The following is an 11,187-nucleotide window of genomic DNA, read 5'->3' as shown; positions in this document are numbered from 1 at the left end:
TCCTCCCTCCTCGGCATCGCTCGCTTCGGGTTCAGACAGACGCCCGGTCGGTCAGTCCGGTCCGGAGGCGGCGGGGCAGCCGAACTACGAGCCGCCGTCGGCTTCGGAGCGGAGCATGGATATAAATAAAAGCGGGCGTGAAACGGCAAAAGCCTGGAAAACAACCGGCGAGTCCCTCCGGTGAGCTCCGCACAGCACGTTGTGGGGATTTCTCTGCATGCGCGCGGTGAGTAGTAGCTGCTGCTGGGACGCATGCGCACTGAGGCGCCCATCATCAAAACAACAAGCTGAAGGCGTCAGAGACAGTTTAAAAAAGGGATACTTCTAAATATTTACAATACTTATTATTATTATTATTATTATTACATTACCATCAAATTTTATAAATTAGACTAGTAAATGTATCATCTTTGTTAGGTGCAATGGATTTTTATTTAATAAACTGTCTGTAGTCATTGGCACAAGATCCAAAAGGTTTTACTGTTTTAACAATGAAAGTTCAAGTAATTTGGTGAAATATTCAACAGTTTTCCCTTCCAGTTTATTTCTATAATTAAAGGTGCAATTAATAGCTGTAACTAACTATTTTCCGAGTCAGTGAAATATCTCAATAACATAGATAGATTCTTTATTGTCATTCATATGTTAAAAACATGAGGAACACACAGCAAGAAAAATAAAAAACAACAGTGAAAGTGCAGAGGACAGCTTAAATCCTAGAGTTCATGAGCCTCAGTCTCAGGGTAGAAGCTGCTCCTGAAATCTGTAGGAGTCTCCTACCTGAGGGGAGGAAGGTGAACAGTTCATGGGCACGTGGGTGGGGTCCCTCATTCGGTTCCCCACTCTGGTTCTGCATCTGCAGGTGTAATGTCCTCTACAGCAGAGGTCCCCGACCCTGGTCCCTGTGGCCCATTGCCCTGCATGTTTTAGCTGCTTCAACACACCTGACTGAAATGGATGAGTCACTGACAGGCTTCTGAAAAACTTGATGACATCCAGAGTAGGTAATTCAGTTATTTGAGCAGGGAAACATCTACAACATGCAGGAGGGTGGGTCATGAGGACCAGGGTTGGAGACCTGTGCTCTAAAGAAGGATCTTTCTTTTCAGCACCTTCTAGCAGTTCTACCAAAGGTCAGGACTGCCTCCTCTGCACATCAATAAAAAGAAGTCACCACAGCAGCACATACAATACAGGGGTTGGTGAGCCTTTTTCATGTTTCAGGTCTCTGGGCAGGTACAAACCCAAGTATTTGATTGTGGTCACCAGCTCCACAGTTTCTCCTTAAATGAAGATGGGAGGAAGAGTGTGTGCCCTTTTGCCACACTGATGCATGGGTTATTTGCCTGGCACCAATCGACGAGGTCTCCGACATACATAGACCCGCCGTTGTTGTAGAAAATTAAACCAACAACGACTGTGTCATCTGCAAACTTTACGATAGAACACCTTGCATACATGTGTGCAGGAGAGGGCTCAGTACACAGCCTTGTGAAGAACCGGTGTTAAGAAAATAAACAGACCACAGTAAAAAAGAATAAAAGTGAGTTGTATGAAATGCTTAGCAGAAATAGCACACAAGAAAAAATCTTTACAAAAGTGCAAAACAAAGAAATGTTAAAAAAAGAAAAAAATACACAAAATAAATATGAATGTGTAAAAATGTATGTATAAATGTTTAGAAGGGCTCAATACAAATAAGAACTAAGAAAACAGTAATAGTGACTAAGCAGTGATTCGACATTGACATATTTGTATCCTATTTGAAATTTTATTGTTGTTTCTTGGGGGCTGTGTTGATTGTACTAAGATCCATAATACAAGTATTTTTTCACAAATTTAACAATATTGAAAAATGTTTTTGTGATTGAAACGATTTAGATTTGTTTCGTTTTTGTTTTTCTGCCAGAAACACAATTTTAATAAATTATTACACCAATAAAACCTATATTTAAATTAAAAAATGTAAAAATTAGACAAAACAAAATAATTTTACAAGTCATCATAAACCTATTTTCATAACCTATTTTTATGTCTGTTTTTTGTTTGAGTATATCTTGCAGTAATAAGTTATTTTGTTTTATATATAAAATAAATCGCAGTCGAATGTCTTTTAAGGGCCGCCGTACTGTGCGCTCTGGACGAGTTGTTGCTAAGCAACCTGAACTGCGTTGCTAAGCAACGTGAACTGTGTGGCTTCTCTTCCGTTTGGAACAATGGCGGAAAGAAGTTTGGATAAAAAGGTCCAGTCCGTCGTTTCGCAGGTGTTTACGGTTTTACATTTTAATGTTCGGGTCGCGGGCGTTAAAACGGAACTTTTATACTTCCAGGCGAGATTTAAACTTCGATAAAAACAAAAACGCGTTAAATAAGAATAAACTCGTGAATTAAATGTGAAAGTTCCCTTTAAGCGCATTTGTTCTGCTCCGTTTCAGACCAAAACTCGTCCGAACTCGACCAGCAAGACAGAGAGGTCCAAGAAAGTTGAATTTAGACCTCATGTGAAATCTGCTTCTGGTCCAACAAAGAAACACACTGATGACCTTTTTGCTAAGGAAGAACAGTACAAGTAAGACAGCTGACATTTTTTACTCTATAACTTTAATACATTTAAGATTAGTATGTGTCATCAAAGGCAGCATATATACAAAACTCTTAATAACCAAGCCCCATCTTATATTAAAGCTCTTATTGTTCCATATTTTTCTAACAGAACTCTTCTCTCTCAGACTGCAGGTTTACTTGTGGTTCCTAGAGTTTCTAAAAGTGGAACAGGAGGCAGAGCTTTCAGTTCTCAGGCTCCTCTCTTGTGGTATCAGCTTCCAGTTTCTGCCCATGAGGCGGACACTCTGTCTACTTTAAGACTAGGATTAAGACTTTCCTTTTTGATAAATCCTATAGTTAGGGTTGGTTTGGGTGTCCTGGACTTAGTTTTGCTGTTATAGTCTCAGACTGCTGGAGGAGAAACTGACCACATTTCCTCCCTCTGCTGCTGTCTTTATTCTCTCTAATCTCTGTAATGATTTCTCTCATTGACCTGTGTTCTTCCTCCCATAGAAACTCCACCTGGACCGGTCATTCTGTGTTTGTCTGTGTCTCTTTTCTGTCCTCTCTAACCCCAGCCCACATGGTCGCCCGTTCTGAGCCCGGTTCTGGTTCTGTTGGAGGTTTCTTCCTGTTAAAAGGGAGTCGTTCCTTTCCACTGTCGCCAGCGTACTGTTCAGGATGGGATACTGAGACGAAACGAAAATTCGACACAGTCTTCCTTAGATAGATAACTTTTATTAATCATCATTTTATGTGAATGTTTTTGTACAGAGGGGACTTTTGTTGTGAATTAGCGCTATATGAATAAACTGAACTGAGTTAAAAGTTAGCAGATTACTCGGTCAAACCTTCAGTATACATATTGCCATCTTACACATTTCTCCCGTTCTTTGCATATTTTTTGGTTGGTTTTCCTTATTTCCCCTAAAAAAACCCATCATTTGAAGACACCGTTTTATATTTACTCTGTTTATCTTTGATATTATTTGTTTGCTGATCTAAAATGTGTGTCAAAAAAAGCAAAAACAGAAGAAATCTGTGAGAATACTTTTCCATAGCGCTATACTTGTGAATACAGTGAACAAGTTTAATTTCCTGCGATCAGTTAACGCCTGTTGTTGTTTGCAAAATAAACCTCTATTTCCGTCAGACTCCTAAATGCAGAGCTGGAAGCCAGAACAGCAGAACTCGTAAGAGAAGCGGAGCAACTTATGGTGAGTTGGCAACACACTGGCGCACAAAACTATCTTCAGTGAGTGAATCTGTCCTAACTCTGTTCATAAAAGTCAGTCAGTGAATGTTAGGGCACAAAACTAAAAGCTGAAACTGATTCTTGTGTTTTATCGGCTTTCAGAAAGAACAAAACGAAGTTCTGTCAAAGCCCTTATCCAAAGTACTGCTCTCAGATGCAGAAAGTGAAGAGTTTTCCAGGTGATAAACATAATTTGGAGCTCATTTTTGTTTTCAGTAAAAGCAATAAAAACAAATGTGTCTGTATGTGTCCAACTGTTCAGCTACAGGATAAAAAAGTCTCAACAAAACGCTGAGCAGGATCCCAGAGTTAAGGTTTGAACCCAAAGTTAAATTGTCTGTATTTTTATATTTGTTTATATTTTTGTTGAAAACCTAATATTTTTTTTATGAACTCATTTTGTTGCAGATGGTGACTAGAAAGAAGGTTACCTCCACAGCACAACACACGTCTGGTGGAAAACAAACAAAGTTTCCTCACAATAAAACGGAGTGAGTTTATTTTATAAATCTCCTTTATCTGTTAAGATTCTTTAAAAAAAAGACCTAAAGTTTCTCACTCTGTTTTCTCTGTTACAGAAACTCCAAGAAGTCTCGCACGGATGATTTAGCAGTCTCAGAAGACGAGGCGGATGTTTTCCTGGCAAAGACGATTCGGAGCCTGGAGGAGAAAATGACTGAGCCTGCAGTCCAGGACAGTGTTGTGGACGACATGTCCACTGCAGAAGACCATGTTGGACCAGGTAAAGTTTGTGCTGCTTTGACGAGAACATAAACCCAAACACTCAGTTTAAATTAACTAGCAGGTGTGGAAGACAGTTTACGTCAGATTTTGTCCACTGTGCTTTTCTTGTTAGGTGTTTCCGATGCTCAGATGCGAGTTCTCAAGGCGAAACTTCGAATTATGCAAGAAGAACTCGATCAGCTTTCCTGTGAATATTATAAGAGGGTATAGTAATTAATTTAATTAATTTGAAGTGACATTGCTTTAGTAGTAGAGGTCAATGTGATTTTTCTTCCGGACGATTTTTAGAAATTAGAACAACTAATGGGTGATATTCAACACCAATTTAAAAGGAACATTCTTGCTTAAAAGAAAAACTGATTGTGGGCTACAGTGAGCTGGTTCTAGCAGCCATTTTCTTTCTTGTTAATTGATTAATTTAATTTCTGCCGATTCAAATCTGTCGTCCTATTAATCGGTCCGTCTCTATTCAGAGGTAAACTAATCTAATTAGAGTTAATAACATTTCCAGAACTAACTTAGAGGCCCGAGTGCACTGAGTTTTAAATCAGTGACTGAAAATAATCACTTTAAACTCAAACACTGGGGAGACTAATAATCTTGAACGTTCCTGCTGTTACAGGATGATGAAAATGTAAAGCTTAGTGCAAAAATGAAGGAGCTGGAAGAGGATCGAGCCCGGCTGCAGAGGACCACAAACATCCAGCAAACGCAGATTGAGAAGCACAAAGCTTTAGCCGAGGAGTCTGCTAAAAAGTGCGAGGCACTTCAGCTGCAGGTTTCTGCTTTACAGAAGGTAAAAACACAGACAAACTACAGCTCCTAACAGTTCAAACACCTGACAACAACCTTCATCCTTCATTTAAACTCCTCAGACCTGATTTATTTTTTTTACTTTTCCTTTCTGTGCAGGAAACCGAGAACATGAATAGATCCCAAAAACAAGCGGCGGCTCTCCACGGCACTGTGGAGGTTCGCCTGAACAGAGCTCTGGAAGAGGTGGAGAGGCTGAAGTCGCAGCTCGACAAAACAAAACAGATGAACAAGGTAAGAGCTGATATGACTCCTGCTGTTTAAATGTGTTACAAACTTTAATTAACAGTAAAAAGCATTCGTCCAGGTTGTCGTAATGTGTCTTTGATTTAAACACTCTGTTTTTAATCCAAAAATGCAAAATATTTTATCTGAACAGTCCTCAATAAAGACTGAAGACCACATTTTTATTAGGATTTACATTCTGGTTTTGTTTTTTGCCTCCCAAAAAAGAAAATTGTTATAAGAAGCAGCTTTATTTATTCCAGATCATGTAGAGGAACTGACAGTTTTAAACTTTCGCCCGTTTTTGTTTTTAATTTATGTTTAAAAAAAAAGGACAAAAGAAGTGAAGAACATCAAAGCAAAGAAAATCTACTCGCCGAGAACAAAATGCTCAAGAAACAAAAAGCAGAACTTATCGTGGGTTTCAAGAAACAACTCAGGCTGATAGACATTCTCAAAAGACAGAAGGTAGGTGCCTGTATCTTACTCTAATAATCCATGTTGTGTTTTTGAATTTAAATTAGAACGGGACTTTTTGTGCACAGATGCACTTTGAAGCTGCCAAGCTGCTGTCCTTCACAGAAGAAGAGTTCATGAAGGCTCTTGACTGGGGAAAGTCATGAATACAGACTTGTGCACCTTTTCTGCAGAAAAAGAAATTTATAAAGTCAGGCAGCTTCTTCGTGAAGATAATTTTGTGTTTTGTGTCACTTGCAAATAATCTAATTGTTCAAATGAGCATGATGTGCAAATAAAAACATGTCTTTTAAATGTTTTAGTTGTTAATGATTGCAAGAAAACCCTCTTTCCATATATTAATACAAAGAAATATAAAACTCAGTGTAACAGAAACATTTTCACTTTAACTGCCCTCTGGTGGCGAACTGGAGGATGAACGTTCAGTCATCTTCATCGTCGGAGGAGGAGAAGGCATCAGCCCGGCGAGGCTTGAAATGTTTCCTGAAATCATCATCAAAGTGCTCCAGGTCATCTTCACGGAGCAAGCCCTGAAAATACACACAGCCAGGGTTCACTGATCTGTCCCACATCTGTGTGTGAGGCGTTCAGGAGCCATGTGTGAGGCATTCAGGAGCCATGTGTGAGGCGTTCAGGAGCCATGTGTGAGGCGTTCAGGGGCCGTGTGAGGCGTTCAGGAGCCATGTGTGAGGCGTTCAGGAGCCATGTGTGAGGTGTTCAGGAGCCATGTGTGAGGCGTTCAGGAGTTGTGTGTGTGTGAGGCGTTCAGAGCTGCATACCTTTGGAAAGTATCCGAAGAGTTTTGTTGCGTGGCGCTTCAGAAGCCTCTGCCTCTCTTCTTCTATTATCTGTCTGCGCAGAGCTTCGTTCTTCTGCTGAATCTCTCTCTCCTTAGCTTCCAGCTCCTTGAAGAGGGACAGTAAAATGTTTTTATTTTTTTTAAATAAGTATTTATTTCAGTAAAGCTGGGCTTTTAAACTGACACTACGAAGATGTAATGCTACACTTAAAGTATTATTTATGTGTTGTGTTAAATTGTTTACTTTCTGTGCAGAAATTGCAATTATTTCAAACAAACAGAATAGAAATAAACCTTTTTACTGCCAGCTGTTGTAATAAAACCACAGAAGTAATTTTTTACTGATCGTGTAGAAGGAGAGTTTAGTTTTTACCCTCTGAGTCTCGCGGTGGCGTCTTCTGTCCTCTATCAGCTTCTCCACCTCGCGCCGGTGTTCCAGCTGCTTCATTCGGCGTTTCTGGGCGTTCATCTGCTCAATACGGTCGTCTTCTGCAAACTTGTCCATCATCCTTTGCCTGAAGGCCTCCTCTTCCTCCTTCTCCTCCCGCCTCCGCAGCTCTTTAAAGGCCATTTGCTCCTGGAAGGTCTGCTGCAGCGTCAGTCTCTGTCGGATTTTCTTCTCCATCTCTTCCTGTGAGATAAATTAAAAGCGTAAAAAAAAGGTTATTTATCCCGATGATTTGAACTACGGGTCATGCAGACTTTTGTTTGTGCTCCATTTTCAAAGCTGCTGAACTATGGGAGACAAAGTCCCATCGACAAGGTGCAGAATTGCTTCCATCTAACTACACATGTAAAACTCATTACATCATTATTCTGGATTAGAAAGCAATCTTTACTGAAGTGGCAGCTGTTAACAGTGAAAAAGCACAAGTAAAGTAACAATCCTCACAATATCCCTCTGCCTGTTGGCCTCTTCCTTTTCCTCCATAGACAGCTCCTCTCTGATCCGCTCCATCTCCTCACGCTGCTGCCGCTCCTCCTCCATCTTTTCACATAGCTGGAGAACGAGAAGGTCGAGTGTTTCTGATAAGTTAACATCTGACAGCGTAGTGCTGATCGGACTGATAAGTGTGAGAACGAAAAAAGGAGAAGCTTTCTCCACCATTTTATGCAGATGCTCCTTGGCCTCTTCCCTCTCTCTGATCTTCTTCATCCTGGTCTCCTCCATGTGCTGCTGCTGCTCGGCGAACTCCATGATCCTCCTGTTCTCTGCCTCCATCTTCTCCTGCTCCATGCACCTCCACTCCGCCTGCTGCCTTTTAAACTCTTCGATGTGCTGCTGAGTGGCTCTGGCCTTCTCCAGCTTTAGCTCTCGCTCCCTTGTAGGGAAACATTTAGTTTCAATAAGTCATCCCACATTTTCTATAGGTTGTGTGACATTATAGTTTAAATAAACCAGATCTTATTTGCGTTAAAGATGGTGATGACTCACGTCTGCTCCTCTTCGTAAAGCTTCCTGACGATCTCGTCCACCAGTAACTTCTCTCTGAGGAACTCCTCGTAGGCCTCCTGTCTTCTGCGCTCCCTGTCCACGAGCTGCTGCTCCAGCTGCCTCTGATGCTCCAGCAGCTCCTCGTGACGCCTCTGCTCCAGCCTCTGCTGCTCGATGGCCGCTCGCTCGTTTTCGCTCTTCATCTTTTGAGCAAAGTCCGCCTCTTCGCGCTGACATTTCACAGGAAACACAGTCAAGCAGCCTGTAAATTTTCCAACAACTTTTTTGTTTGGGACTCCTGCTTAGGATTTAAATCAACCCCCTTTTCATAAATAAGTCATTTCTTTTCATTTTTGTTAGGAGGAATTAGACATTTTTCCTATAAGAGCTCTAATACATTCATAGTTTTGATCAGTAATATATATTTACTCCATTCTGTTTTCTGTTGGCTCAGGTTCAAAGAAAACCATGGATTTACTTTTTGTTTTATAGCATCTCCATTTTACAACCAAAGGTTTAAAAAGCTTGAAAACATCTTTTAAAAGCCTGAAGCGATGAGAGCAGCACTCACCTTGGTCTCAAACATCAAAACTTCCTTCTCGGCAATCTGCGCCGCTCTGTCCTTGTTCAGATACGCAGCCTTCAGCTTTGACTCCAGTTCTCGAAGCTCCAAGCTGAACGTTACAGAGAAACGAACAGTGTTTACCAATCTGAAAACAGCTGGGCACTTGAACAGCAGGATAATCACCTGTTTTGTCTGATATACTGCCTCAGCTTCTCATCTTTTTGCTTCTCATAGTTGATGCGGGCCAGCTCTTTGGCCATTCTCTCCTCTTGTTCAAGCTGCTTTTCTCTGTTTATTCTCTCCTCCTCTGCCTGCAGGTCAGATAAAATCATTTTATATTTATCTTTAGTTAAAACACGACTGACGCAAGTTTGACAGGGCAAAAGAGAGTTCAATAAAACAGTTGTTTGAATTATATCTGATATACGAGTCAATAATTTCTACATAAATGTAAACTAGTCCAGTAAAAGTTCATCTATCTGTAGCTATATACACTATATAAGTATGAAATATTTACCGTAACATGCTGGTTTTTAAGTCTAGGTTTTTTTTGTATTCTTTTAGAGTGATCTTTATGGATAATTCTCCAGACTTTTTGAAGTTTTTTTTTTTTTTTACTTTTTTTTTTCCACTCGTTTTGAGTCCAGTCCCTGCACGTGTCCATGACAGCACGTTGTGCAGTGTATGGTTTAAAAAAAATGAAGTGAACAAATGATAGACAAAAGAAAAAGTATCAGACCTAAAAAAATATATACATCTTTAGCAGATGAACAGTATATGTTAGTCATGTCTTTAAGAAACAGGAACAATCTAGCAAAGAAAGACCTGAGAGATCCTTGAGAAGCACCTTTTGGTGCTAAAACACTCTTTTATGTGTCAAGCTGTGTTACCTTTGCTGCTTTCCTATAGATTTAACTAAATTAATTGGGAACAAATCAAGTCTCACTGACAGGCTGGTCACAAAGTACCTAAATGTTCAGTTTCAAATGAAGGTGTCTGTTTTGTGTGTGCTGAGGTGGGTTGGGCATCTGATTAGGATGCCTCCTGGTCACCTCCCTTTAAAGGTTTTTTGGGGACGTCCCACAGGGAAGAGACCTCGGGGCAGACCCAGAATTCGCTGGAGGGATTGTTTTCTGGCCTGGGAACGTCATGGGATCCTCCAGGAGGAGCTGAAGAGTGTTGCTAAGGAGAGGGAGGTCTGGGTCTCTCATGGACCTGCTGCCTCCACAACCCACGGATAAGAGGTGGAAGATGGATGGATGGATGGATGTTATGTGTACAAACAACACTGACTGATGATCCCTTGAGTTTGGGAGCATTTGGATGCCTAAATCTTAGTAAACTGCTTAACAAACAAACAAAAAAGTCATTTGAAAATGATCAGATACTGAAAAAGTAGCAAAATACTTTGAAAAACCTGCATAAAGGCTGCAGAACTACTCATTAAGATCACTTTAAAAATATTCCAATAAGATAGCAGGACTTTCTGTATAAGAATGTCCAACTTAAAGATGACATTAAGAGCAACCTTTTGTAGAAAGATCTCCGTCTGCCTCTCCTGGATCTCCTGCTGCACCTGCCGCTGGTACCTCCTCCTCTCCGAGCTCTCCTCCTCCCGGAGTCCAGCCAGCAGCTGACGCTCCTTCTCCACACGTCTGGCGTCTTCTTGTTTGTGGATCTCCCGAAGCTGTCGCTGGGCCGTGACCCGCTGCTGCTGCTCCCTGTACGTTCGGTTCCGATTCTGACCCAAGGAAAAGAAAAGAAAAATACGAGAAAACAAACACAACAACAATGAGCGCTTCGCGATAGCATAGCATCTAGCAGCAAAAGTGAAGCTAAACCGGTCAAGTTATAAGGGAATTTACCATGTTTGAAGTTTCTTTCGTCGATTCGCGCCCTCTTAATTTAACTCCTTTTTAACTTTATTAAGAAACGATCACAAAAAACATATTTATTTATTTAAAACTAGCTTCAACGGACGGCCGTTGAATGGGATACTAACCTTCCTCGAGCCACTGTTAGGCGTTTCGTTACCTTGGAGACGGCGCGGTTTCTTGGGCTCAGCCAATTAAAAAGAGCGTAGATGGTGACGTCAGTTCCGGGAAAATCAAAAACATTTTTATCCCACTTTTCTGTAAAACTTCCGCATTCATTATACAATAACTAATTTCTGCTTTTACTTGTTTACATTTATATTTTTTAAATAATCAAGATATAGTATAACAAAAAATATATCAAAAATAATAAAAAATGATGCACCTAATTACATTCTATTCTATATTAAATGCTCATAAGAACAGAAGTAAACACCCAGAACTGACAAAAACTAA

The 11,187-nt window shown here is 40.5% G+C and overlaps 2 protein-coding genes across 8 annotated transcripts; one reads left to right on the top strand and one right to left on the bottom strand.

Annotated features, from left to right (window-relative positions):
- The first annotated feature begins 47 nt into the window (after positions 1–47).
- Positions 48–6,356, top strand: tex9 (testis expressed 9). Of its 6 annotated transcripts, none has more exons than XM_017404134.3 (12): positions 88–226; positions 2,436–2,569; positions 3,698–3,761; positions 3,902–3,978; positions 4,062–4,113; positions 4,208–4,290; positions 4,378–4,541; positions 4,656–4,747; positions 5,166–5,339; positions 5,456–5,590; positions 5,915–6,049; positions 6,127–6,356. In XM_017404134.3, the coding sequence occupies exons 1-12, from the start codon at positions 218–220 to the stop codon at positions 6,202–6,204; spliced, it is 1,197 nt and encodes a 398-aa protein (XP_017259623.1). In that variant the 5' UTR covers positions 88–217; the 3' UTR covers positions 6,205–6,356. The 6 variants fall into 6 exon arrangements, with proteins under 6 accessions (XP_037835769.1, XP_037835770.1, XP_017259623.1 ...); XM_017404120.3 differs by lacking the exon at positions 88–226 and adding an exon at positions 264–2,264; XM_017404127.2 differs by lacking the exon at positions 88–226 and adding an exon at positions 2,202–2,243.
- Positions 5,616–10,892, bottom strand: mns1 (meiosis-specific nuclear structural 1). Of its 2 annotated transcripts, XM_025002967.2 has the most exons (11): positions 10,860–10,892; positions 10,723–10,777; positions 10,386–10,598; positions 9,041–9,168; positions 8,864–8,966; positions 8,293–8,522; positions 7,963–8,179; positions 7,750–7,857; positions 7,231–7,488; positions 6,838–6,963; positions 6,481–6,588 (listed from the first exon to the last, which is right to left on the bottom strand). In XM_025002967.2, the coding sequence occupies exons 2-11, from the start codon at positions 10,723–10,725 to the stop codon at positions 6,481–6,483; spliced, it is 1,494 nt and encodes a 497-aa protein (XP_024858735.1). In that variant the 5' UTR covers positions 10,726–10,777; positions 10,860–10,892. The 2 variants fall into 2 exon arrangements, with proteins under 2 accessions (XP_037835768.1, XP_024858735.1); XM_037979840.1 differs by having other exon boundaries at positions 5,616–6,588; positions 10,723–10,883.
- Positions 10,893–11,187: the final 295 nt, after the last annotated feature.

The sequence above is a fragment of the Kryptolebias marmoratus genome, linkage group LG15 (genome assembly GCF_001649575.2).
Source record: "Kryptolebias marmoratus isolate JLee-2015 linkage group LG15, ASM164957v2, whole genome shotgun sequence".
In the NCBI taxonomy this organism is placed as follows: domain Eukaryota; kingdom Metazoa; phylum Chordata; class Actinopteri; order Cyprinodontiformes; family Rivulidae; genus Kryptolebias; species Kryptolebias marmoratus.
This window is presented reverse-complemented; position numbering and strand designations above follow the sequence as displayed.

Coding starts and splice junctions, on each gene's coding strand:
- tex9 (XM_017404120.3), top strand. CDS start 2,217: ATGGCGGAAAGAAGTTTGGATAAAAAGGTCCAGTCCGTCGTTTCGCAG. Junction 4,114..4,207: donor AGCAGGATCCCAGAGTTAAG/GTTTGAACCCAA, acceptor ATTTTGTTGCAG/ATGGTGACTAGAAAGAAGGT. Junction 5,340..5,455: donor AGGTTTCTGCTTTACAGAAG/GTAAAAACACAG, acceptor CTTTCTGTGCAG/GAAACCGAGAACATGAATAG.
- mns1 (XM_025002967.2), bottom strand. Junction 8,523..8,863: donor TTTTGATGTTTGAGACCAAG/GTGAGTGCTGCT, acceptor GTGAAATGTCAG/CGCGAAGAGGCGGACTTTGC. Junction 6,589..6,837: donor TCTTCGGATACTTTCCAAAG/GTATGCAGCTCT, acceptor GTGTATTTTCAG/GGCTTGCTCCGTGAAGATGA.